The sequence below is a fragment of the Stegastes partitus genome, unplaced genomic scaffold (genome assembly GCF_000690725.1).
Source record: "Stegastes partitus isolate 25-593 unplaced genomic scaffold, Stegastes_partitus-1.0.2 Scaffold526, whole genome shotgun sequence".
NCBI classification, from domain to species: Eukaryota; Metazoa; Chordata; class Actinopteri; family Pomacentridae; genus Stegastes; species Stegastes partitus.
Window position 1 is genome coordinate 358,402 of NW_007578257.1, and position 24,921 is coordinate 383,322.

Here is a 24,921-nt window from a genome sequence, read left to right on the forward strand (position 1 = left end):
ACAAACTACAATAAATGTGATACCACAAATAGGTGAACTATATACAGTGTTTGGGGAACCACAAATGATTAGAATATGTTACAAATTCAAGACAACATGCAAAAACACAGATACAACCAAAGAATACAAACTTCGAAATTGGTTGAAATCAGCTGGGAAATTGCACTTACAGGCAAGTTTTTGAGGTTTTCTTTAACGTACGTTGTTCTAAAAACTGAATGATGGCAAAAGCCAGCCTAGTTGCACATTTCTGAATGTAAATGTGTGTTTGTTTCCTTCTAGGGTCTGACAATGACTCAGTGCTACTGGATTGCCAACGTTCTACATGCCAATATTTCCACCTTGTTTTGGCTGATTGCCGGTGCTGATTCTAAGATATGCGCATCGTTTCCATCTAACTGAAAGAAACGATCTGTCCTGTAGGGGAATTAACCGAATAATGTTCTCCCAGTAGTATGCCACTGGCAGGTACAGACATAAAATGCGATGCTTTTATGAAATGCACACACCCACTGGGCACACAACTACTTAAACTTACACATAAAACATGCCAAATTTATACTTATGGAACATTTTCAAACAAAATTGTAAACTTTTAGGATGTCAGGCGTTATCTGCACGTCAACATTCATTTTGGGCCAATGTCAATATTTGATTTTGAAGCCTTTATATCCCAATACTGATAGCGACAGAGATATCATAGTGCATCCCTACGAGCAGCCAATCAGAGCTCTGTAGACGTCATAAAGAACTTGGACATGAGAGCCAGACAAGGAGACACATTCATAAAAAACAGAGACAGGTGTGAACTCCACTAACATAGCTTTATAGCCGACTTACAACTCTTAAATGATTTATGTGACTGTTACAAAAAAAAAAAAAAAAAAACGCCCTCCCTAAAAGACATTTTCAAACATAAAACACGATGTTAGAAAGAATAATTGAATGAAATGAAATAAACCAAGCGGAAGCTGTAGCAGTTGATATTTTAGAATTAGAAGTTTAAAGTTTCTCACAATCTTTGAGCAGCGAGTTTTATGTCCAGGACTTTACCACAGCTAAGCAAGGACACAGTCTGACAGTGAGAGAGACACACTTTCTTAAAGCATGAGTGTCACCATAATCTAGATCGAAACAAGGCTAAATGTAGAACCAAAAAAACCCTGTTCCCATGTTGCCAGGTTAATCATCTGTGACCCTGAATGTAATTGAGGACAAAGTGCGCACAAAGACAGGCCTTTCTGCTGGAAAGTGACGAACTGTAGTGCACAGTGTCGTGAACCAGACAAGCATGAGTACACATGGGCAGGGCCAAGAGCAAACCTTTATTTATATTTCACCAGGAGATTACATGGTGCACAGTTCGCTGTCATTTAGTGGCTGCTCAGATATACGCTGTGGTTTTGGAGGGGTTAGAAGCTCATCACTGAAGGAGAAGCAATCTTTCTCATGTACTAGGAGTTGTGTCACAAAAACTGTTGCTGCTATTGTGTAAATGGAAAAATGTAATGGAGGGAGGTGTATAAGATTAGCTATAAAAACAAAAGACAACAATGTTTAGAACAAGGACAAATGCTGCCACTAAATTCCTATTTTATGACACTGAAGAGTAAAGTTTACACCCAGTTCTGAGAAATATGTTCTGTATACTTAACATGTAAAATATCAGTTATTCTAGCTGGGAAAAGTAAAATACAGTATATTTAAACTCCAGTAAACATCACAGAATACAGTGTCCTGCCTGGCCCTCTGCCTCCTCCCCATCTCCTCTCTCCTCATCACTGCTGCCCCGAGCTCGTCTCACCAGCCAGCTGTCCAAACAAATGTTACGTAGCTGCCGCTTATGTAATGAAGCCCAGCAAGTGCTTAGCGCATCCTCTTAGCTATCGTGTCACATGCCATCATCAGTTCAAACGTCTCAGGAAACCACTGAGCCTCTTGTCTGCTCCCTCCTGGCTGCTGACTTGTAATGGAATCGGTGGCAAAAGTAGCTGGATTTTCAACAATCGATATATGGATCGCTGTGCACACTCAAGCGGAATGAATGGATAATAAACACAAGTGTGCCTGGAGCTCGTGAACAAAAGCTGCAAGATCAGCTGCTTTGTGACACAGAGAGTGAGGAAGAGAGACAAAGACAGAGAACAGAGAAAAAAAAAAAACACAGAGCGTCAGCCCCATAAGCTCTGAGTGCGTCTATGACTGAAAGCTTTCCTAGATGAACTTCAGGGATCAACACTCTCTGCATGCATGACTGGGATCAAAAATCAGTGCCATGTACAGCAGCACGCCTGATGAAACTGAAAACAGACAGTCACTCCACTTAACGATAAACCTCTCTGAGTGCAACAAACAGTAAATGCAACAGTGCCAGCTGGCATGTGTGCATCTGTATGCTTGCTGCCACCCAAGAGCTGCATTTTGTTAGAAATATTCGCAGGCATTAGTCACTGTGCAGTACATTACTTAGGTACAGTAGAGTGCAACATCCTGAGGGTTGTGCTGACTTGGCCAAAAAAAATGTGCATGTAGTTGTGCAGGCACTGAAGTCGACTGTTTCTGTATTTCGGAGTGTCCCCGCTGTCAGTGCATGCACAGATAAAGAAGCTGTCTTACCGTCTCATTCTCATCTGGGTACATACTGTCCTGTAGCTGAGTTGCCGCCGCAGAGGAATAAGTCTTGTAGCCGGCGGTGCTGACGAGGACACTGATGATGCAGAGAAACACAGCAGCCCGAGCCTATTCACCGACTCGCTCTCTGACTGACATGTCACTGTGGCAAACCAGATAATGTCACTCTGAGACCCCACACACCCTCGAAAACACACACCAACTCTAATTCACTCACACATTCTTACATAAACAGAGAGAGAGAGAGAGAGAGAGAGAGAGAGAGGGAGAGAGAGGGAGAGAGAGCACACAGAGCTCAGTGATGCTCGCTCTCACCAAGCTGCCACGACACACACTGCTTGACCTGCGTTCACATAATGCCATAATGCTGCACAACGCAGGATGCAGCCGCCGACATAATAACCAACATGCATGTGTCCGCACACACACACACGCACAGATATCCAATTGAAGCTTCCAGAGGGATTAGGAAAAGCTCCATAAAGTGAGGAACAGTATGCCCAAACACACACACACACACTTGTGTATCCTCTGTGTCTCTAATCAAAGAAGTCGTACAGTTTACACTGGATTATCCCTCATAATCAGTATCAAGGAAAGTTATTATACTACTGACAGTTGTGATTTTAAAATGTCTAACTTCCCTCCGACAGGGTGAAGATCAACGCTGCTTATCAAGCTCCATTATGGTGTGGTTAAAAAAAAAAACACTTCTTGCAATTAAAGCCTTCTGTTCTATTAAAACCCTTTTTCTGTATCACTGTGACAGCTGCAAATCTTCACATCTTGGCTGCCATTTCTGACACAGCTCCTACAATCTTGTTCAAATGCAAATGCTGTCACACGACTATCAGAAACTAGACACCGATCATTAAGAGACGGGCGTTTGTAGGAGAATTGGGGAACAATACTTTCCAATCCATGTTAAACACAGTTTCTCTTTCCATGTTACTATTAAACTCAGTGTTTCTGCTTTCATTTCATTTGTTTAGTCATAGTGCAGCACTGACTCAGTGTTTTAGCAGCACAGTGATTCCTATTATCAGGTCGCCTCCCAGGAAATGACTGCAACGACATCCATGTATTTAATCAGAATAAAACATCAAAACACAGCGTCTAATGAAGTAGCCGAGGGTGCTTCCAAACTTACAATTCTGTACTCTTTGCTTTTACATAAAAAGGCCATTCTGAACCAGGAAAAATCCTGTTGGACAATAGAAATGTTCCTCACCGTCAAGACATTCTGCTATTTTTAGCAAAGTACCTCACCCTTTAAAATCACTGATTGATTTAGGTCACTGCAAGAGCTAATACTAATCAGTGAGCATAGCAGCTTCATGGCAAAATGGGATTTATGGGATGTATTTTGTCAATATGAGCAATGAATTTTGCTGGACAGCTCAATGGATCAATTTTATCAATTGTATAAAGGGCTTCTCAAGTGAAATTAAAATGATTTGTACTGGGATTGAGGACTTTGTTGTATTTGTTAGGTTTAAGTTGTAGAAAAGAGAGGTAAAATTGCAGTGCATCAAAACAAAAAGGTAAGGTGAAACAGCTGAATCAGAGCTGGAGGAAGAGCGAGTGAATTTTAAATGAAGGCAGAAGAAAAAAGAAAGAAAAGAGTGATAAAAAAAGACAGACTCAAAGCGAGTGTGTCAAACCTGGCCTCACCACTGCTCTTACACAAGAGCCAAACACACTGCAAAGCAGTGGGTCAGCTGCCAGACAGCCTGAAGCTCTGAGTGTTTGTGTCCCAGGTTGAGAACAGTACAGAGCAGTATTACAAACCCCTCAGGACTGCTTCATAGCATTGGTGATGAGCATACAATCTGACACCACCACTTCTGCACTACTCCACTGAGACCTTCTTGCTTTTTCCCAAATGAACTGCTGTTTGCTGACGGTGATTTTCCTGAAATGAGACATCTGTGAAGTCATTCCTCGGTTCAAGTCCCAAAATAAAACAGTATCCGCAACAGAAACAGTGAAATAATTGCACCAAAGTTCTTGTCTTCAATTGGTCCTTAAACAGTATTTGAGAGGACAAAGAGCTGAAACAATTGGTCAATCAGTTTCAAGCAAAAATTTGTTGGGTCCAGCTGCTAAAACACAAATAGCTGCACTTTTTCCTTGTAGTAGACGTCAGTAAATGGATTTTTTCATCTAAGGCAAGCACTATGAAGACATCAGTTTGGGCTCCGGTAATCGTGATAGGTTAAGAAAACAATAAATAGTAAAATATACTGGTTGCAGCCCCAATAAACACAATGTGTCATTGTGTAGACATTCTCTGGTTGCCTAAATGGTGACCCAGATCTAACAGAAGTGGGATTGTGACAGAAGGTCACCTATAATCCACAAACAATCTGGCAGGAAACATGCCAGAGTAAGATAAGGTGAAACAACGAGAGTAAGAACAACACATAACACAACTAACAAGCTCAGCAAATGTTGGGAAGACAATAAGAACAAGCAAGTCTGCTTATTTCATTTCAATGTCACTTACACTCCTCTTTTGTCAACAGTTAGCGTCACTGTGCCCTTGAGCAAGGTATGTAATGCCTTTAGTTTATCAGCCAACAGGAGAAGATGAAGAAAGAGGAGACAAAAGCATAAACTTTACCAATGGACGGAGGCTGGCAAAGCGACACAATCATTAAAAAAGTCAATAAAAGTGTTGTCCAAAGTTTCCTACGTCCACTGAACTAAACCAAATCATGATTGATTGAAACACAATTTGGGCAAAGCTCGCTGTACGCATTGCTTGCCTTGGAGGTGTACATTATTTTGTAATATTAAACAGAATGGCAGAAGATGAAGAAAAGCAGCAAGCGGAGCAACATCCTGGAAGAAGTGTTGTCGTGAATTCCTCAGTAAACATAGATTTTTATTGTTTACATTAGTTGCATAAGTTAGTTATGTCAGCAATGTCTTCCATTTAATTAAATTTCCTTTCATTGATTCATTGCACAGCAGTTGAAAGTGTATACATGAAAGACAAGGTAGTTGTCTTTGCCAAATTTGAGCAATTTGTGTGGTTAACAGTGTTTTGTTTAAGTTGTGATCACTCTGAAAATGCATAAATCTGTTAACTTAGGTAGCTTGATGTACAATGCTGTCGTACTTGCAATGTGTGACAGGTTAGTTGGGGCTGCACATTTGTCAACAGTCAGTTACTAACATTTCGCAGAGTTATTATGTTCATTTTATAAATGTTCTGACTGAGCAGGTTCCCGTTCTGAATGTCTACATTTCAAAAACTACCACCGCTGTGTAGCATCGGAGTAAACAATTATTTGGACCCCTGTTATTGTTCCCTTTCTCCAGAATAAACAAGTGAAGCATCATTTGGGGACTCTGTGTTCTCCGATCGTAGCTCTGTAACATCAATACCGATTATCCAGCTGGTCTTATCGGGTGGAAAGTCAACAAGCATGAAAACCGCAGAGAATCAGCAGTCAGAAGAGAGTTTGAATCCATAAGCACAACAAACCATGTGATCACATCAACTCACCTACACTGGGGAGAACTGTGATTCAGATCATGGATTGTGATTCGACCCCAAAAGATGATCACATGATCTCTTGGCCTGATCGCCCCATCCCAAAACGTACTCCACAGCAATTAATTCATGCTTTATTTCAATTCTTTACAAACAGGAGTCCATTGTTAATTGTGTTTCCATCTGGGGGTTTTCAGCATGAAAACATTGGGAACTCCCTGAAAGAGTTCAGATCCTCTCGCCAACATGTGATATAATAAGCCTTTTTAATAAGGCCGAGAAAGAGAATTAACAGCAGTGCAGATGGCTTGGCTCCCATAAACAGATCTGTGTGTGCAGATGAACAAATCTGTATGGATGTGTCCGCTCATATGTGAGTCTCAACAGAAATGGGTGTCACACTAACAAGACCGCATAGACTTTGTGAATGTGTGCCTGTGTGGAGAATGAATGAAGAACTGTATTAATAAATTACTTCTTTCATGTGCTGTGGAATGCACATCAATGCACACGGGTGCGGCAAAGCACTTAATGTACAACAAGGTGCAACAGTGTAAAGACACACACATGCTAAATCAAGCTCCTGCCACAGTAGGTAATCAAAGAAACAAGGAAGTGCTCCCTCCAATCAATCATCCCTCTGAGCGTCATTAGAGGTTTTTAGTTGATTACAGCTGTCATAAAGAACGATGGGAGTCTGCAGGGTTGAGTGGATGCCATTGACTGCGACAACCAAAGGTGGGGGGTACAGAGACGTGTGAACTCTTAAGTGTGTGCTACTTTCAAAAGTGAGACACTAAGCAGACAGTTAACAGCTGATTAGCATACTTGAAATGCTCACCTTTGGTATAATTGTTGAGATCTTTAATAGCAAATTAAAGCTTCTGCTTGCAGAATAACATTTGCAAGTTAATGAATCAATCGAGGTATAACTGAGGCATCAAACCATCATGCCAAAGGCCAAATTGTAAAGTTTCAGGTAGTTTTTTTTACTTTTGTTTTAGAGATTAATCAGTTAATATGAATGTTTTACACAGCTCACATTTTTTATGACATCCGGTTTTCTTCATGTCAGCGTGCAGTGTAATATGTCCATTCCTGTGCACCAGACTCTGATCAAAAACCTGTTTATTTTTTGTCCTGGAGAATGTAAATCATTTTTGTTCATCCCCTGATGTGAGCAAAACTTTGGGCAGGTGTTCTTATAAACCAAATTATTATCTTATTGTGAATTTGCTGTCAAATACACTGAAATAGTAACTTGAGGCAAGCATGAATTGGTAGCGTGTCAAACAAGGATTAAGGCCACAAAACAGTATAATTTGATGGCTGTAGCACACACATGTAACATGCAATGACTTAAATCTGCACTGGATATACATAATACTATCTATACTAAAGTCTGAGTGGTATTATTCTTCACACAAAGAGCCAAAAGCTCCAGCTTTAACTCTCCAGTCAATGTATTTTTTCAGTATTATATTTGTAAAGCCTGAACTTTGGACAAATTCAATTTGTAGTACATTTCTTCTCATACACTCGATCAGCTACAAGACAACAAATTATGCTGATATCCTCCTACAAGAGAAGCAGCCAAGTAGATCTAAACAAATAAACAAAAATGCTGCATTTCTGGGGCAAACACTGAGTGTTAATTTCTTAAGCTAATTATGTGAGGTTACTGCAAACGGTATATAGCATATTCAATGCTTCTCACAACTGCTGATGGATTATTATGATCCTGAAGGAAGAGGGATGATGAAAAGCAATGGATGAGACGGTGCAGTGAAGCAGCAAATTAAAACACACTGAGACCTGGACAGCCATTATATTCAGTGGCTGGAGGGAAACATCTGCTTCAGCGAATACAATGTCCAATCCACTGTGGCCACAGGCTTTGAGAAGTACTGTATGCACCAAAGTATCGAGTGAAATCCTAGTTGGTAACTCAGGTTTTTCTAACTTAGTATCAGTGCCTTACAGGCTCACAAGAAACTCTGTAATAACGTGATGGCAGGTCTGTACTGTTTTTTACGACACATGACTGCATGGTTTATTTTATTACTTTGTAGTTATGTTACAGAACGTCTTGTCTAAACTATGCGCTTTCTGCTTTGTATGCAGTGGCGACCACAAATGGTGTCGGTGGTGTTGACAACGGCATTGGAAAAGATTTGTTACCTTGGTTATATGTTGAGTTTAACTGTAAAAGGTTTTGCAAAACCCACATGCTTGCATATGAAAGTGTGGGAAATGGGAAAATGCAAATTTAAACTAACTTTCAATCTCTGCTAACACCTTAACTAAACTGTGGGAAGTGTCGAGCTTGAAGCAAAAGCACAACTTTAACATTGTGATGCCTTAAACAAAGCCGGTGCATTGAAAGACACAAGTTGCCTCCTACTTTAGATCAGATTACTTTAAAAGAAAGAGGCTAAACAAAGTTCATGCTCAGGGGATGACCCAAAAATCTAATGGTTCTAAAGGAACGTGTTAGTGCTGGTCAGTCACAAAAAGCTGTCCAAGTTTTTATCCATGTATGTATTTGCTTCTTCTTGGCATGTTGAATTCATTAAGCCAACTGGACATTCCATTTGTGTGCAGCTTAGTCAAAGGACATATATAACTATGAGTCTAACAGCACATGTATTCGTCCCATACAGCTGGCGACATGACTTGAATTGATTTTAATGCACAGTCACACTGTTTTTCATGCTGGACTGATGGGCAGTGGGGGGAAAGCCCTTTTAACACTAAAAAGGAAGGAGAGTATCTTTGCAACAGTCATTCTTCTGAATCAGTCACTCAGATTTGACCAACATTAAATAGCTAGCCAGTGTCTGGGATAACACAGATAACACATAGGAACCCTATTAGGGACACATTTTGGAAAATGTCACAAAACAGGACACAGATTATTTCCAAACTTTACAAAAAAAATAAGCTCAACTGTCTGAGTAATGACGGACGGATGGAAAAAAAAAAAAAAGATAGAATGGTAGAAGTTGCTTAAAAGAGAACAAGAAACTAAAGTAGTGACAAAGTGGTCCTTGAGTGCAGCAAATAAGAGCTTGGCACACTCATCACGACCTACTCGAGTAGCTTATCAGAATCAGCTGAACCAGCTGGATAGAAGGAACCAGACCTGGCAGCTGGACACACAAAGGCAGCTCTGCTTCCTGCATATACACTGCTGCTTTGGTTTCATATTCATTCATCCTTTTCCTGCTTCAACAGTCATCATTTCTTTACTTATCCTGAAAAAATATCCTTCAGGAAAGCAAAGAAGCTGATAGCTAACCCACAAGAGCAGAAAATCTGAGAACAGAGGTGGGGAGGGGCAGGCTCTGTGTATTTTAAGAAGTCCTGACTCACACCTGAGCTGTTGTCACCAGCAGCACGCTGCCAGAACCGAGGAAAAACAAACAAGCAGCCCACTGAAACTGGAGCAGTTTCATATCACCGGGCTCGTGGGGGAAACGCCCACCAACTGGCTCACATGAGCTTTGCAGGACTACTGACTAAACAACAGTCACAGAAGGAACAGCACAGTGTTTACAGTTCATAAATCCTCTTGATGACACCGGTGCTGCAGCAATATGGAGGCCCATCTATTAAGAACAGATACGAACAATGAGAAGGTGAATCCAGATTCCAGATCAAAGACTGGATCCACAGCAATAAACCACAAACACATGTCCTAATATAGTAGCATACATTATTAGGTGAAAGTGAGGACATCACATCATGGCGTTTCTGTAGTCTCAGACCTCCTTGAATACTCATTTCTTAGAAGTGTAGCTTGTGCACATCAACGCTACAGCACATAACCAGTGGGGTCACAACAACAACAATCGCGACAAGTTGTACAGAGAACGTTTAAGTGTCAGCATGGCAGAAAAACCATCTACAATGTCACTGCAACTTTCTGCTGTGATTGCAACCAACACAACATTGTCACCGATGTTGGTGTCGCTATGGTTTCTGTTTAAGTTATGCAAAAGTGTAAATTGCCAAGGAAGACATTACAAGGATGATCTGGCTGCATCTGCCCACTGGTGGATATACTTTGAATCCTCCTGTTACTCACAAAGCACAAAAGCAAGTAGGTGAACATTTATGCTGACATCCCAGCTGGTAGCTACACATGTGTTGGTAAAAAGCAAGTACATCAGTGACTGTAGAGTTTAATAACACAGTTATAGTGAGGGACACTTTAAAAAACAACCCACTGAGGGTTTTAGACATGTCTGTTTTACTTCAGTGTCCGCAAAAATACTTTAAAAAAGAATTTAGTTAGTAAATTTAGTCTAATTCTCAGCTGTCTAACAACTGCAGAAACAGCTGTGAAGTATCAGCAGGTTTTGAACTTTAAACTATGAATTGTGTCTTTAAGAATTACATGATTAACCCGGCACAGAGTAAAGCATTCGTGCTCTTGCTGTGATTATTAGCAGAAGGTGTAGCAGCAGGTTGAGCAGAGCATTAGCATGGTGGCAGCAGCTGCAGCTCTGATGCTCCATCTTCATCTGCACTGGATGCTTTCAGGCACAGTATTGAGCTGTAGGTCACCCACAGTTTGGAAGCCCATTACACAACTATGTGCACAAAATGCAGAACAATTGAACTGAAGCATAAAAATAAACTTCCGACGTCACCGTATAACCAGCTGAACAGATTAAAATAGGAGCTTTTCTGCTTTGTCAGACATATGTGAGATGGACCACGAACAATACGCTGTAATTCAGATGGGACGTCCATGATTTTGACTTAAAATAGTGACTAAACTGTTGACAGTCACTATATTTTATATGTCCTCATATCCAAAGACAGAAAGAAAAGGAAGCCCACAAACAGATAAGTTATGTGACCACAGGCAGGGATTTTGCTTTTGTTTTATTATTTGCACTGCGAATGAGAAAATCCCAGAGCATTGACGGGCGCACAAAGCTGGACTGGTTGCCTACATACCCAAAAACAAGTTAGACCACTCTGACCTTTGTCCTGCCATTTAAATGGCACCACTGACTGGTGGAGGAAGGAAGGAGTCCCATTGTGGACTGGGCTGCTTTTGGAGAAGATACAGAAATTGTATACGTTCGCCTTCAGATAACCTTTCACACACACACACAACACAGTGAGTCAGCAGCGACGTCTATGTATGACACAACACACGAAAAATCAGTACTGAAACTAAAGTTGACAGATTAACTGTTAGGCTGGTCGTTTCTGGTAACTGGAAAAAGTCTTTTTTTTTTTCTTTTTTTTTTTTAAAGCAAGCCTCATTTAGTGTACGTGAAGACAAGTGTTTTATTTTTTAGTTAGATCAGTGACAAGAAAACCTACAATATGAGGATATTTTATTATTACTGTGGAAAACTGAATGGAATATTTTATTACTGGATACTTTGACTAAATTAATTGTGGATTAGGAAGTCCATTTCAGGGGTCAACCCAGAGGATGTGGGTTTGTTTAAAAGTAGTTCTGTTTTATTGACTATTTTTAAATCAAATAATTGTGCTAAAGAGCAATATGTTCCATTTTAAAAGAAGGTCCAAAAATGTTTATCATAGTTCCTTGTATAATGGATATTTTACTGGTACATCCCTTAAAAATAAAAAATAAAGATAAGAATTGATGTTAAGTTGTTCCTTTAAAAGTGTAAAAGTGGGCAACAGCAGGGATAGTTAACATTAACTAGTTGAAAACATTTTTTTTAAATCACAACGCCAAATCACATACAAAAGCTGCTACAAATCTGTTCAAGTCAGTTATCTAGTAACAAAAGCAACTGTTCAGAGTAATAACTGTGCTAGATCCCAATTCTTGTCTATTTTTATTCTTGACATATTATTACTGGTATTCGGGTCACAACCCCACAACTGTGAAAGCAATCTGCATGTGTAACATGAACACAACTTATACTGTACTCCACTCCTTTGTATGCAGAAAGTGAGCTCTCCAGCCAGCAGCGGCACCACTGAGACCTGGTTTTTTTATTTCCCCACCCCTGCTTTTGTTCTGCACCAGACTGAGCTAATGATTCGTGGAACTAACACCCCCAATGACCACCAGTTAATCAGCTGCCTCATCTCACTGACGCCACTTCAAAGGAGCTTTTAGACTTGACTCTCCTTTTCAAAAAAACTTTTTATAAGCAGGTCAAGAGGTGAGATCACTGCAGCACGACGAGACTGACAGGAAGAGCAAACCCTGTGACAATCACAGTGTGACCCGGTGAATCACCGAACAACAGAAAACGTTTGATTTTTAAAGGCGTACACCTTTGTTGTTTTGTGCTGTCAGTCGTTTGACCTTTGTTCTTATTGCTCTTCCTCTCTTTGTCCCCACTGATGCTTTTCTATTGTGAAACACCAAAAAATGATAACAGACACCCTACACTGGAACAGGCCAAAGACAAACTACTAAGACTGTTTGCAGCCTGACAGTTGTCTAATAAGAGAAAATGGAAGCAGACAGCTCTGTTGCATAACATGTGCCCCAGACTATTGACTCTCATTATGCCGGTATGGTACTAAAGCATTCTCTTGGTAAACTTATTTGTGTTTTTATTTCAAACTCGTGAGGCAACGCCACCTGAATCGACCTTAAACCAACATTCGTGCCAACCTTCATATGCCCAAAACATTCAACAGCACAAAGATGTCAGCCGTTACTTTACCTGGAGATGTTCAGTGGAAGAGCTGCTCAGTTCGTCTCCAGACTCAGAGTCGTTGGTGCGCCTCTCCTCCCCGGCAGAGTCACAGTGTTGGGTGTTGTCCACGTCCAGCGGCGCCCTGACCATCTCCGGGGATCTGGCTCGGGTTCGGGGCAGAGTGCTGGACCCCCCTTTGGAAGAGGGCTGGGGGCCGCCACCGTGGAGAAGGATTTCAGCCAGAGCTCTGTCGTGGTCGGTGGGCGTGGTGGGGGCGTGGTGGTGGTTACTGTCCCTGCGCTGAATGGGGGGACTGAAGTTGCCCGAAGATGCAGTGTGTGCTGAAGGAGAGCGCCGGTAGTTGGACTCGTGTCTGTGAAGATTGTCGGCGGGCCGATCGTGGTTTCCCAGCTCCAGATTTGACGGTTTTACCCAGAGTGAACCTACGCTAAGTGGAGACGTGTTGCCGGCGTTGGCAGGAGGGTGTGGGGTGGGTTTAGAAGGAGGCATGAGCGCTTTGCGGACTTCGCGGACATACTGGGCAGGTACATAAAAAGCTTTAGTCCCCTCCTCTTTTCTCACCTGCCACCAGTCCTCGTTGGTTTTCTTTACCAGCATGTAGCATTCCCCCTGCCGGATGGTAATGAGGCGGTCCTTGGACTTGTACTCGTAGTCGTACTCCACCTCGATGTAGATCTCCCCCGGGGCAATAGGCAGTTCTGCCATGATGCCTCTGACTGTCCACCAGGCAGTTCACCACAGGAGGAAGATATCTATGACCATGGCTTCATGAGCAAAGCTGGGGGAGAGAACAAACAGGGATTAAAGTCAACATAAATTCATTTCATAGACATGAATGAACATTTCACAGCATGTCAGCAGCCTTGCTTATATACTGTGTACATGAAACCTGTAGATGCAGGTTTAGACAACAGATAGTCAGCAGCATGATCAATTTATTTTTAGAAATTCAGCATTTTATAATTTAGAAAACAGAATAGCAGCAAGAACCTTAAAACACAAATATTTTCCACACTTGTCCAGATATGGAAATTCATTAAACCCAGTTCTATACGTTTCTTTACAGCATATGATGGTTAAAAAAAACAGCGACAAATCCAAGATGATAGAATGAACTGACTGATTTGGCAGATATAAAAAAAACCCTCACCTCTACTCACTCATCCCCAGCCTTCAAACAGCTATTGAAATACACCCAGACATACATCCAGAATTTAAGTGAGAGAAAAATAAGTACATTCTTCAGACACTGGTTGAAAAAATGAGGAAGGGTGGGTGGGTGGTGGAAGGGAGCATGTAGTTGTCATCAGGGTGGATAACCTTTATTCAGATACTCAATAAAGGGCTTCCAGGTCTTGTCAAAGGATTTACTGGAGTCTGGAAGTGGAAATCTAATCTTTTCAAGTTTGATGGGACTTAGGATCTTAAGCCAACTATTGCGTGAGGGAAGACGAGCGTGCTTCCACTAAAAATGAGGCAACTACCTGATGGAGTTGTAAAGACTCTATTCGGCATTGTGCTACTTTCTGTTGTCAATTTATATTCCACATGCACATAGAATAGTTGTATCTTGGGTGCCATGATTTTCTAGTTTTCTAATATGTTTAGCATTAAAAAATGGGCCTCTGTCGCTGTAATCGGCCTTCTTCTATTATTTTTTTTGTCTGTCTCTTGATTGTATGCTGGGAATACTAAAAACTGATTGACAAACAAAATAAATATCTCTCATTGTTGTGTTGAATTAGTTTCCCCGAACAATAAATGTCCCTTTATTTACATCAGTGCCATACTGAAATGTTATTGTACCAACTTTTGTAAACAATATTATTGGCTTTTCCAACAAAACTATGAAACAGCAACTGGCATAACAATAAAAGTGGTCTTTAGCAAAAGGGATTTGTCAGGTGGTGTATTTTTCATTTAAAATAATGTTTTACTCTGAAATAGGTTCCTTGGGGAAGACAAATGCTTAAGAAAACACCATGACACAAGCAAAGTTATGTATTTATGGGCCTATAACACATATAAAGCTTGTGCACAAAATAATGGTGACTCAAAATCATGTTTTCAGCCATCTGGTGTACATCTACATGCCATATGTCATATTTTAAACATATTTATTGGATGTATTACATTTTTATAATACTTTTTCATGTCTTGCAGTGCAGTTATTTTTACCCACTTGTGTAGAATTCAAACAAAATGATCAATGCCGAAGCCTGTTGTAGACTTAGTAAAGAAAACGATAGCTGGTCCAATAAGTATTTCCCAAGCTGTATATGTAGAATATGGCCTTTCACCTCAGGACATTCAAGCCACATTGACAAAAACGCAAAAACTCACAATAATAAATAAGCTGCCAGTCATGATCTTTGCAAAAAATACAGCAACTACCTAAACTCAAGCATGCAAAATAAAAACCTTGAGCTACAGATAAATCAGAGAAGATTTGTGGCCCTAGTCTGTCTCTTATGCAACATGCACTAAACAAAGACAACAGTGTCTTTCAAAGCCTAATACTCCACTAACCCAATCAAAGCAAACAACTAAGATACAAACCGAGTGAGATTTAATCCTCTTCAGAGACTGAATGTACCATCCAGCTCAGCGCCGCCGAGCAGCACAAAAGATTAGACGGAAGGAAGGAGGACAGTAATGTGAGACACATTGTCCTTTTCCACTTACTTCATTAGTGTTTCTGTTTTACCCCGTCTCTTCTGTCTGCCAACGACAGCCAGTCCAGCAGCAACTGAGGCATGTTGCAGCCGAGATTAGTCGAGTCACACATAGTTTCCTGCTGAAGTCACATGTGTACACACAGACTCTTGCAACATGAGGTGAGGCTGCAGCACACCTTGTCCAACCTCAGCTTTGAAGTGCTTCACTCTAAAAGCAATTTCAAAAATGCTCATAAGTCAACAATGACAGCACGAAGCATGTGATGGAGCCAATCCTTGGTTTACAAGGTTGTCTTATCAGCAGTGAACTTTGAGGGTAAATTTAAGAATAAAGCAAGAGCCATTACACTTAATTGAGTTCCAGTAGAAGTCTGTGAAGATTCTCAGCCCAGAACGTGCCTACCAGGACAGCAGGAAGGGAGGAGGAACAAAAGCATATCAAGACAGCACTCAAACACCTGTGGCTACCCAAGCTGGTCCTTCATCAAATCCTCTACAAAACCCAGTTGACACAGAGAAGAAAAGACCAAGAAACGAAACAACATAGGCATCCCCTTTGTTGCAGAAGTTTCTAAAAAAAACTCAGGAGGATTTTCAACAAACACAACATTCCAGTTCATTTCAAGCCCACCAACACCCTGAGACAGAAGCTGGTCCACCCTAAGGACAAGACACCGAGACACAAACAAAGCAACGGGGTGTACGCCGTCCAGTGCAGCGAGGAATGCCCAGACCTGTACATCAGGGAGACCAAAAAAACGCTCCACAAGCGCATGGCTCAGCACAGAAGTTCCTCAGGACAGGACTCAGCAGTCCATCTGCCTCTTAAGGACAAAGGACACTCTTTTGAAGACAACAATGTGCAGATTTTGGCCAAGGAGGACAGATGGTTTGAGAGAGGGGTGAAAGAAGTCACCTATGTCAAACTGGAAAGACCATCCCTCAACAGAGGTGGAGGTCTGAGGCATCATCTGTTTACAGTTCAGTCCTAAGATCTCTCCCCAGGAAGATGAAACCACATTCACACCCAGCCACAAAAGACCCTAACGAACCCCTTTGTGGCAGGGGGAGCACTAACGACTCACAAAACAAGGGGGAGGAGCAACAACCCCCCGACTGAAACCGAAACTCAGGTGTTAATGGCTCCTTAAGTATGTGGAACTCCCAACTAGTCAGTCAGAAGTGATGAAGCCTCTTGGATGAGAGCTGGAATGTCTTCAAGGAACTCAAGCAGGTCCAGTTGCTATGATTAATCTACCAGAATTCCAGTACAAGCTTTTCCAGTGAGCAAGAGCGCAACATACTGAGATCTTGTCATATATTGCCTCAGGATACAACTGTGCATGTGCTATTTGATTGGAACAGATGGCATCACGCCGGTACCTCTGTTTACAGTTAACAGGGAAAGAGATATTTCAGGCTATAATCAGCACAACAGTTCAAAGATTTACATTTTGTCTCTATCACCCTATTTAACAGGTTTATAATTAGATGTGTACACGAAAGCAGGCCACAGGTTTTCACCCACCGTCTATGGTCTTACTATAATCTGATGTTTAACTTTACTATAACATAAAAAAGCATATTTGTATTATGGCGTTTGACAGCTCTTGTCCAGCTTTCTCTTCGAAAACAGATTTAATCTCAACATTAACAAGGCGACATCAGAAAAGTACATGAACTTGAACTATTCTTCAAAACACATTTGCACACTTTGCACGTGCCTTGCTGCAAAGTTGGAGATACGTTACAAAGCTGATTCCTGAAATTAAGACTGTCGTGTCCTGGAATTCCAGTGATCCAGTGAAATATTTACAATTTCCATTGTAAAATAAGGGAGGAGAGTATGAGTCACATGCCTCAAATTAGACTACAAGAATGAAAACATGCAATTCATCGACCAGGAAAAACTATGTAAATTAATAACTAGATATATTACTTCTCTAATATTGCTAATATCCAGTTATAGACATTTAAACGGAAGATCTTAATTGAATGAGCAACACTGGAAAATGCATTTTCATAAAAATCAAGGTGATAATGTCCAAAATTGTGTCGTGTCTACTATCTATAAGAACTGAGTGCTGGTTCTACATCTCTGAAAGTTCAGAAATGTTTGCCAGACAAAACAAATGATTTGAATATGTCAGCTTGCTAAATTCTTTAGCATATTTGTCACTATTGTTTTTGTCAGGGGAAGGCTGTCTGCCTGAAGCATCCCTGCAATGCACGACTGAACAGCTCAGGTGTAGTGATAACTGAACTCCTTATGTTGAAGGATTCAGTTACCATCTGTACATACTGGTGTTGAGCTTTTCCATCAACTTGACATTTTATATCAAAAAATTCATCAAGAAAATAATCAGCCGCTGAATCAATACAAAAACAATCACTGTGAGTTGCATCTCTGGTGATACTAAAATACTAAATCTCATCTGTATCCTCATCATCAATCTAAAATAAATCATGACAAAACACAACACTCCTGTAAAGGGCGCACTTCTGGTCTTTTAAATTTTAACCCCAGCTGAACAACAACCCAGGCAGCGGTGTAAAAGAAAGCGGTACAGTCTGAACCCCGTGTGATTTGTATGAACTAGCAGGATATTACAGTATGAACAGCTAGTTTATCACAACGACAGACGTGATTCCAAACCCAAAAAGTCATCTGGAAGTAACATTCATTGAGAACTTTTCTTGGAAAACAGAAGTTATGCCGCTGAAGGACAATCGAAATGAGAAATGTGTCTTTTTGTTTTGTGTGGACGACGCACACAGACGCACAGCCGATGATGATTTAGACTTTTTATTCAGAGTTCATTTGAGTGCAGCAGCACCGCTACAGACTGGGCATCAGACCAACCGCACGACAAATAATGGTAGCTGTAAAGACGATGTAGTGGTTGCAGCTGTTCTATATTCTATATTTTACAACTGCGTGTCCAGAGAGCCCCTAATTAGCAACAATTACACGACGTCCCACACACATTGAGCAACGTGAGCTACACCCTTTTATAGGCCTCTGATTAATCATGACGCGCTGTCACCATAAAAGCTACAGCGGAACAGTGAGTGTGGATTCGGTAGCTGTTACCTAATATTACGACGACTTCTCTGATTACCTTCAGTTGTGCATTAGCTTAATAAAGATCTGTGATTATTAGGTGTGATTAGGCCAACAGCATGCGGATTACTCCTGATGCACTGACCAGAGGGATAATATCACCACAGATTAACTCGCTGGTTCAGGCTAACAGGCACTGAGGGAAATCTCACTGAATCAATCAGCAGAACAGAAAGTCCATTAGCCAAATGAAACAAAACACTGCATCTGCTGCCAATTCACAGCTCGCGGTAACAACACAGCAGAGTACAGCCGGCCAGGGCGGCAGTAGACGGGGGGGATGGGTGTATCATGGCTACAAGTGGCAGCTTTGCTCGTTAACCTGTGACCTCCTAATTAAGCTCGCTGGCCCTGGCAGGGAGAAGACAATGTTTTCTTCTATTTCTATCTCGTCCTCGTGCTGCAGACATGTGCACTCCTCGGACGGCTAGTGGTATTTACTGAATACTAGGCTGTATTATCGCAATCAAGACAGATACAAGATATAGATCAATATAAGGTCACAGAGAACAAACAAAAATATACAAAAATGTTAAATCTATACGGTCTGATGCTACAACAGCAAAACAAACATGGACAAAAACACAACAACCTGAACCAGCTCCTACCTGAAAAGAAATGCAGCGATATATTTCACAGACAAGAGAGAGCTTTCCAAAAACACGTTTGGTGAAGTTCGATTTGCAAGACGCAGCATCCACAGTTAATAAAAACTATAAAAACTTCACAAATAAGACATCAAACAAGAGCGAGTTTCAATCAAAACAATCAGGATTTGCATTTTTACTGATAACTGCAGCATTCCTGTGCTCACACCATCCACAGTAGGTGTGAGATTCTATCTGTACAGTGCTACACCGAGCGCTTCATTACACACTCAGTCACGGTGATCACTTCATATAAGAACTCACAGAGCCTCTCTGCTCAATTCTGCCACAGCCGTGTCCGTCAGTAGCGCTGCAGTTCAGGAAGCTCAGAGCAAACAGAAGGCCTGACTGTGTCAACCTGCTCATTCTTCACAGAATCTAGTCTACAAGTATTTCTCAGTTGTTAAATTAGTCACAGTGGCTGGGAAATTTTGGGACTTAAGTCACTGCAGTGGTTAGACAAGAACTAATTTCCTGCCGTCCTTGCACAACATTTGTCTCTCTTGTTTTATTTTCACTCTTTCACTTTAACATCCTGCCAAAGTTTTGAGGTAAATCACCAACCGGTCTGATGGCTGCTGATGAAAATAGTTACTCAGATTGAAAAACGACGCAGTACATCTAAAACCAATGATCACATAAAACATTTTGAAGCTTTTTTGTGCTGCAGTTGTGTGAAATTCTCCATGAAATTACAGGTCACATTCAGAAATGCAAAACAAGCCGTTTGTTGTACTTTGAAGTCACAACTACGCTTATTTCTGTGAAAAACATCTGCTCTGCTAAACAGCGTCTCTACACAATGACATATTTCTTTTTCTTTTTTAAAGATGAAACTAATTCATTGGTCGACTGAGAGAAAAATTCAAACACTGTCTGCCTGCAGCATCTAAAATGTGAGAATTTTCTGCTTATCTTGGTTTCAATTGATTGTAAACTGCATATCTTCAGATTATGGACTGTTGGTCAGACAAAGTAATGCATTAAAAGATGTCACATATGAACACTGTTCACTGTTTTCTGACATTACAGACCACAACAATTAAATCAAAGAGAGGAAATAATGAGCAGATTTGCTGACATTTTAAACACTCACTAGTTTCAGTTTTGGACAAATGCAGCATCCTGTATTTAGTAGAATCTCCACCTTTTTTATTGAGAAAAAAACGTACATGTTCAATTATTATCATAATTAATTATATCAACTTAATGAAAAGCTATGATCTGATAATACCCTATGAACTTAGCTTGGCAAAACTACAAACAGCACCTTGCTCATTGCTCTTACTCTTCATATTGAAAGGCATTAGGAAGGTTAAGTCTCTGTAGGTTGTCTCTTTCACTTATCCCGGCCTGGATTAAGCTCCGGCTTCAGCACCGCTATTTAGTAGACAGGACAAATCTTCTCAGCGCCCAATCAGCAAAATCAGAGGAAGTACCTTAATTTGAAGTGATGGTAATAAGATTGGGATATGGGATGGACGGGAGGTTCAGGAGGGTAAAATCATGAGGAGATACTGTACATGAAAGCACAGCCTCGGTCGAAGTGATAAGAAGCCAGAAGAAATGTGCGTGAACTGATATACATTGAAAACTTTGCCTTTGTCAGCACATGTAGGAAACACACCCACACATTTTCTACCACCTCAGCACAAGAGAGAGCAGCACTTTGGAAAGGGTTTCTCACTGTAAATGCATTAAGAAGTTGTGTGGAAACAGGGAGAAGTGAGAAAAACAGCATCATTCCTCTAAAATCGACTCTCACATGACTCTCGTTAGCAGAGTTCAGGCTGTTTCTATCCACAGCCAAGCTGCCAGCGATTACTTTGAGTGAGTCATTTTCATCAGAGAGCATAAATCTCTCTCCAATTATGGAGGTATTTAAAGCGAAGGGAAAGGAGGTTGGAGAGAGATGGCTATCAGCTTCACTTCACTCATTTCATTATGGTGAGAAGGTCAAGTTTTCAGAAATAAAGTTGTGATTTTTTTCCAGTTACTCAAGTTGCATCACATCACAGTCATCGGTTTTCTTTGGAACTGCAATAATCTCGTAGAACACAGTTTAAAGTGGGCGATTTCTGACAATAATATCTTTCTGAAGAAGTGTGACGCCTTTAAAGTGGTCAGAATTGATTTCTTTATAATAATGAAATCAAATCATAGAATAAAAACAATGTGAGATTGCAAAAGCAGTCACTCGTAGTGATAATTCTACCCCTGAATATGCAGTTCTGAGCTTTACAGAGCTTTGCAGCGAGTTTCAGTTTATTGCTCAGCCGTTTGATCCATGAATTCCCATGTTTACAGTGACTTCTTGGCCACATGAGGTAGCTAAAAAACTCTAAAACTCCCTGTTTATCACCTGCTCAGCAACAAAAAGAAGACAGACGCACAAAGCAACTAGCTGGTGAGCATACAGTGAGGTTTTCTTGGCTCAAAACTGGCCTTTGGAGGCACAACAGGTTACGTACAGTAAAGACAATATGTCTGTGTGTTAACATATTTGACAAATTAGTGCATTTTCCTTTCATTTCTGGCAATACGATGAACAAAAATGCACATAAGCCTCGAGCAAAATAAACCTCAATGAACAAAACGGGTAAAAAAAAAAAGTTTTTTTCTTTTTCATTTTGAATTCTTTTTGGGTAAAATGAAAAGAGTGACTCTGACCCGACTGAATCTTTACCTGACTCTCCAAAATTCATCCCATGTAATATGATGTGATATTTATGATGTGTTTTGTTGTTTTTTGGTCGTTTGTTTTGTTTTATTTTATTTTGTTATGTCTTTATATTAAATACTCAGAGAGATTTTGAATTGCCCCTCGGGGATAAATAAAGTTATTTGACTTTAATTGAAAATCCCTGCTCTGGAGCATCTAGCAGCTAAGGAGCCAGACATTTTCCTCAGGGGATGGTAGACACCAAACACAAAGCTAAAACTGAGCGAATATTGAGCTTAGATTCACGAGGTGGATAAAAACGTCACTCTAAATCAATGATCATGCTGCTCCGTAACTGCTGGATGTGTTTACGTGTCAACTGTAGTTCACAGCTATTTCCACTGCCCCCAGGTGACCGACCAATGTTGTTTTTCCAATATTTTGAGCAGTAAAAACACTGTTCTCCTCCTCCACTGTACTGGAGCAAACAGCTCACTGACAAAGTCAGTGGTGGTTTCATAACTCGAAGGAATAAGTGAGAGAAAAAAAACACACCCTTTAAAAACGTGGAAAAACTTATGAACAATCTGTAACATCAGGAACGAGCAGCGACAAACAGCACACCGTGACCTTCACATGCAGCCACACCAAATATAGGCCCACGCAGGCCCCAAACTGCTCGGATTCAGCACAGGCTGTCCCAGTTACGCACCTCTCACCACCATCTTCCTCGAAACTCAACTCCCTGAGGTCCCCTGTGACTGTTATAACCACAATCTGTCACATCTACTACTGAGCAGCTCAGCTAATGCAAGAACACACAGCAGAGAGGAAACACTCAGAAAAAGAGCAGGTTTGGGGACACGTTTGTCACCATGACAGCAGGTAAGTGATAGAGCGATAAATCCAGCATCCAACATGTTCTCCTTACATCTGGCAAACAAACCAGAGGAAGTACAAGAGAAACACTCCAACAGTCAATCGTCTCATCCACCAAACTTAAAGTTGTGACTAAAGTTTAATGTTTGTTTTCTTTGATTGGTGCAGCAACTCATTAGTCTATTTAATAAACCAAAATAAACAAACAGATGACACATTAGTAATCCATTATCAAAACTGTGGCTGCTCACATTTTTTATGAAATGACTAATCGACAGCTGACTAAAATTCATCTCTAATCAATGCATCATTTCAGTTGGTTGTCAGGCAAGTAAGAGCTTCACTATTTGCAAAGAAATCCCTGCTGCTGCTCTCTAGTTTTTTTTTATATTATTATCCAATGAATAAAGAGGTGAACATCTTCAGATAAATAGTGGTCTGTAATTATAATGTATGATCAGACTGTGCCACTGTGGCTGTCAGTGGCTGAGTGAATGTTAATAAATCAGGTCTACAGTGATTTATACTAACCCTAAAGAAAGACCTTCAAATAATAATAATAATAATATAATAATAATCAGCTTTACAGGGTGTGAGCAGCAGGGTTTCTGCACCAAGGCAGCTTCATTTCACTACTGTCGGTTCATAAAGTTAATGCAGCTAAAAAAAAAAAAACGTCATTTAACATTTCTGCAAACATTCATGACAGCGTTAGTTTTCTAAGCTTTGATTACACTCATTTAGCTACTATTCCTACAGGGATTAAACTTCCTGTACAGCTTTCCTATGAACTTTATTAATGTAGAATAGTTGTGAGCACTTTTAATGAAGCTGATACCTTTGACTTTATCTCGTGCTGTGTCTATTCTTAATTGGAGCTCGCGGGTTTGGTCTGTCTCGCTAACGTTAGCTTGCTAATTAGCTTCCTGGCTACAACATTCCTGAGTGTCCCGAACAGCCCAAAGCTCCGCACCTTAGCCTACCTCCTCTGGCCGTCCTCGGAGGCAGGAAAACGCGCTCTCCCGTGCCCCTGGGTGACGCTGAGCTGCCGTTAAAACCCCCCGTCGACCGACCGCCGTGTCAAACTACTTGTCTATTTGTCAAGTTTGTCAGACAGCGGCGTTCCCGTCCGTCCCTCCGGTTCTTCCCTGGCCGGTGTAATCCACAGCGGCAGCAGCAGCGCTCGCTCCCGTGGACTCTCGCCTGCCCTGTGACAACTTCACCAACTACCTTCAACCAAAGATCGTCCACTATGAGGATGAATCACTCTTGAGGGAAAAACAACAACTCACTTTCCGGCGCCGTGAGTGCGCAAAACTTGGCGTTAGTTACCATAGCAACGAGTCTGACGCCCACGCCCTCTTTTAAAGTTTAAGCTAAAAAAAAGAAAGAAAGAAAAAGAAGAAACACTGGTTCACTTGACTGATAATGCCGCCATTTGTTCATGTGTTACAAACTGCCTTATATGTTAACGTTGTCGTTAACTGGTTTAAATGTTTGTACCGGAAATACTTTGGGAGTGAGAGCTCCTGTTCTAACTCGTGCTCTCTGGTCCGAGCCCCTCAGGTGTTCACGACGCAAACGGGGAGTCAGCGCAACCTGGCGGCCATGACCCGGAACTACAAATACATTAACGTTAGCGCGTGCTAAACTAAATAAATAATTAAAATGCTTTCTTTAACGCAGCTCTGATTTAATTTGCAAAACAAACATTCAACCTCAGTCCATACACACACACTACACTACTATACTATTTAAATGTTGTTCTCATTAAAATGATCCAGTGTCGCCTAACGAAGCGTGTGAGAACATGCAAAGGCTCAAAACTATACTTAGATTGTAGCAGAAGCTTTGACCAATAGATGGAACAAACACGTTGCTGCATTGGTTCATCCCGACCAAACAGGTTTTATTCCTGATTGATTTCGCCTCTCTAACACTTCTTCTCAATATCATGTATTCTACCAACCTGCCCTTTTCTGCTGTCATCTGACTGGACGCCCAGCAGGCAGTTGACCAAATCGAGTGGAGATTCATGTTTGCTACACTTAAAAAATATGGTTTTGGTAACATACACATATTAAAAATGTTATATGCATCTCCCAGATCATCTGTTCT

General features: G+C 40.9%; 1 protein-coding gene across 9 annotated transcripts in view; it reads right to left on the minus strand.

Annotated features, from left to right (window-relative positions):
* LOC103361716 (rho GTPase-activating protein 12-like) overlaps nt 1-24,038 on the minus strand; it is a 67,328-nt gene extending 43,290 nt beyond the window's left edge. For 5 of the 9 annotated variants that reach the window (XM_008287881.1, XM_008287880.1, XM_008287879.1 and 2 more), the window contains exons 1-2: nt 23,787-24,037; nt 12,820-13,591 (exon numbers count right to left, since the gene is read on the minus strand). In XM_008287881.1, the coding sequence (XP_008286103.1) occupies nt 12,820-13,518 (699 nt within the window). In that variant the 5' untranslated portion in view covers nt 13,519-13,591; nt 23,787-24,037. Of the gene's footprint in view, nt 1-12,819; nt 13,592-23,776 lie in introns of all 9 variants that reach the window. The other 4 variants (XM_008287875.1, XM_008287877.1, XM_008287873.1 and 1 more) reach the window with 2 other exon arrangements.
* Between the last annotated feature and the right edge of the window lie 883 nt (nt 24,039-24,921).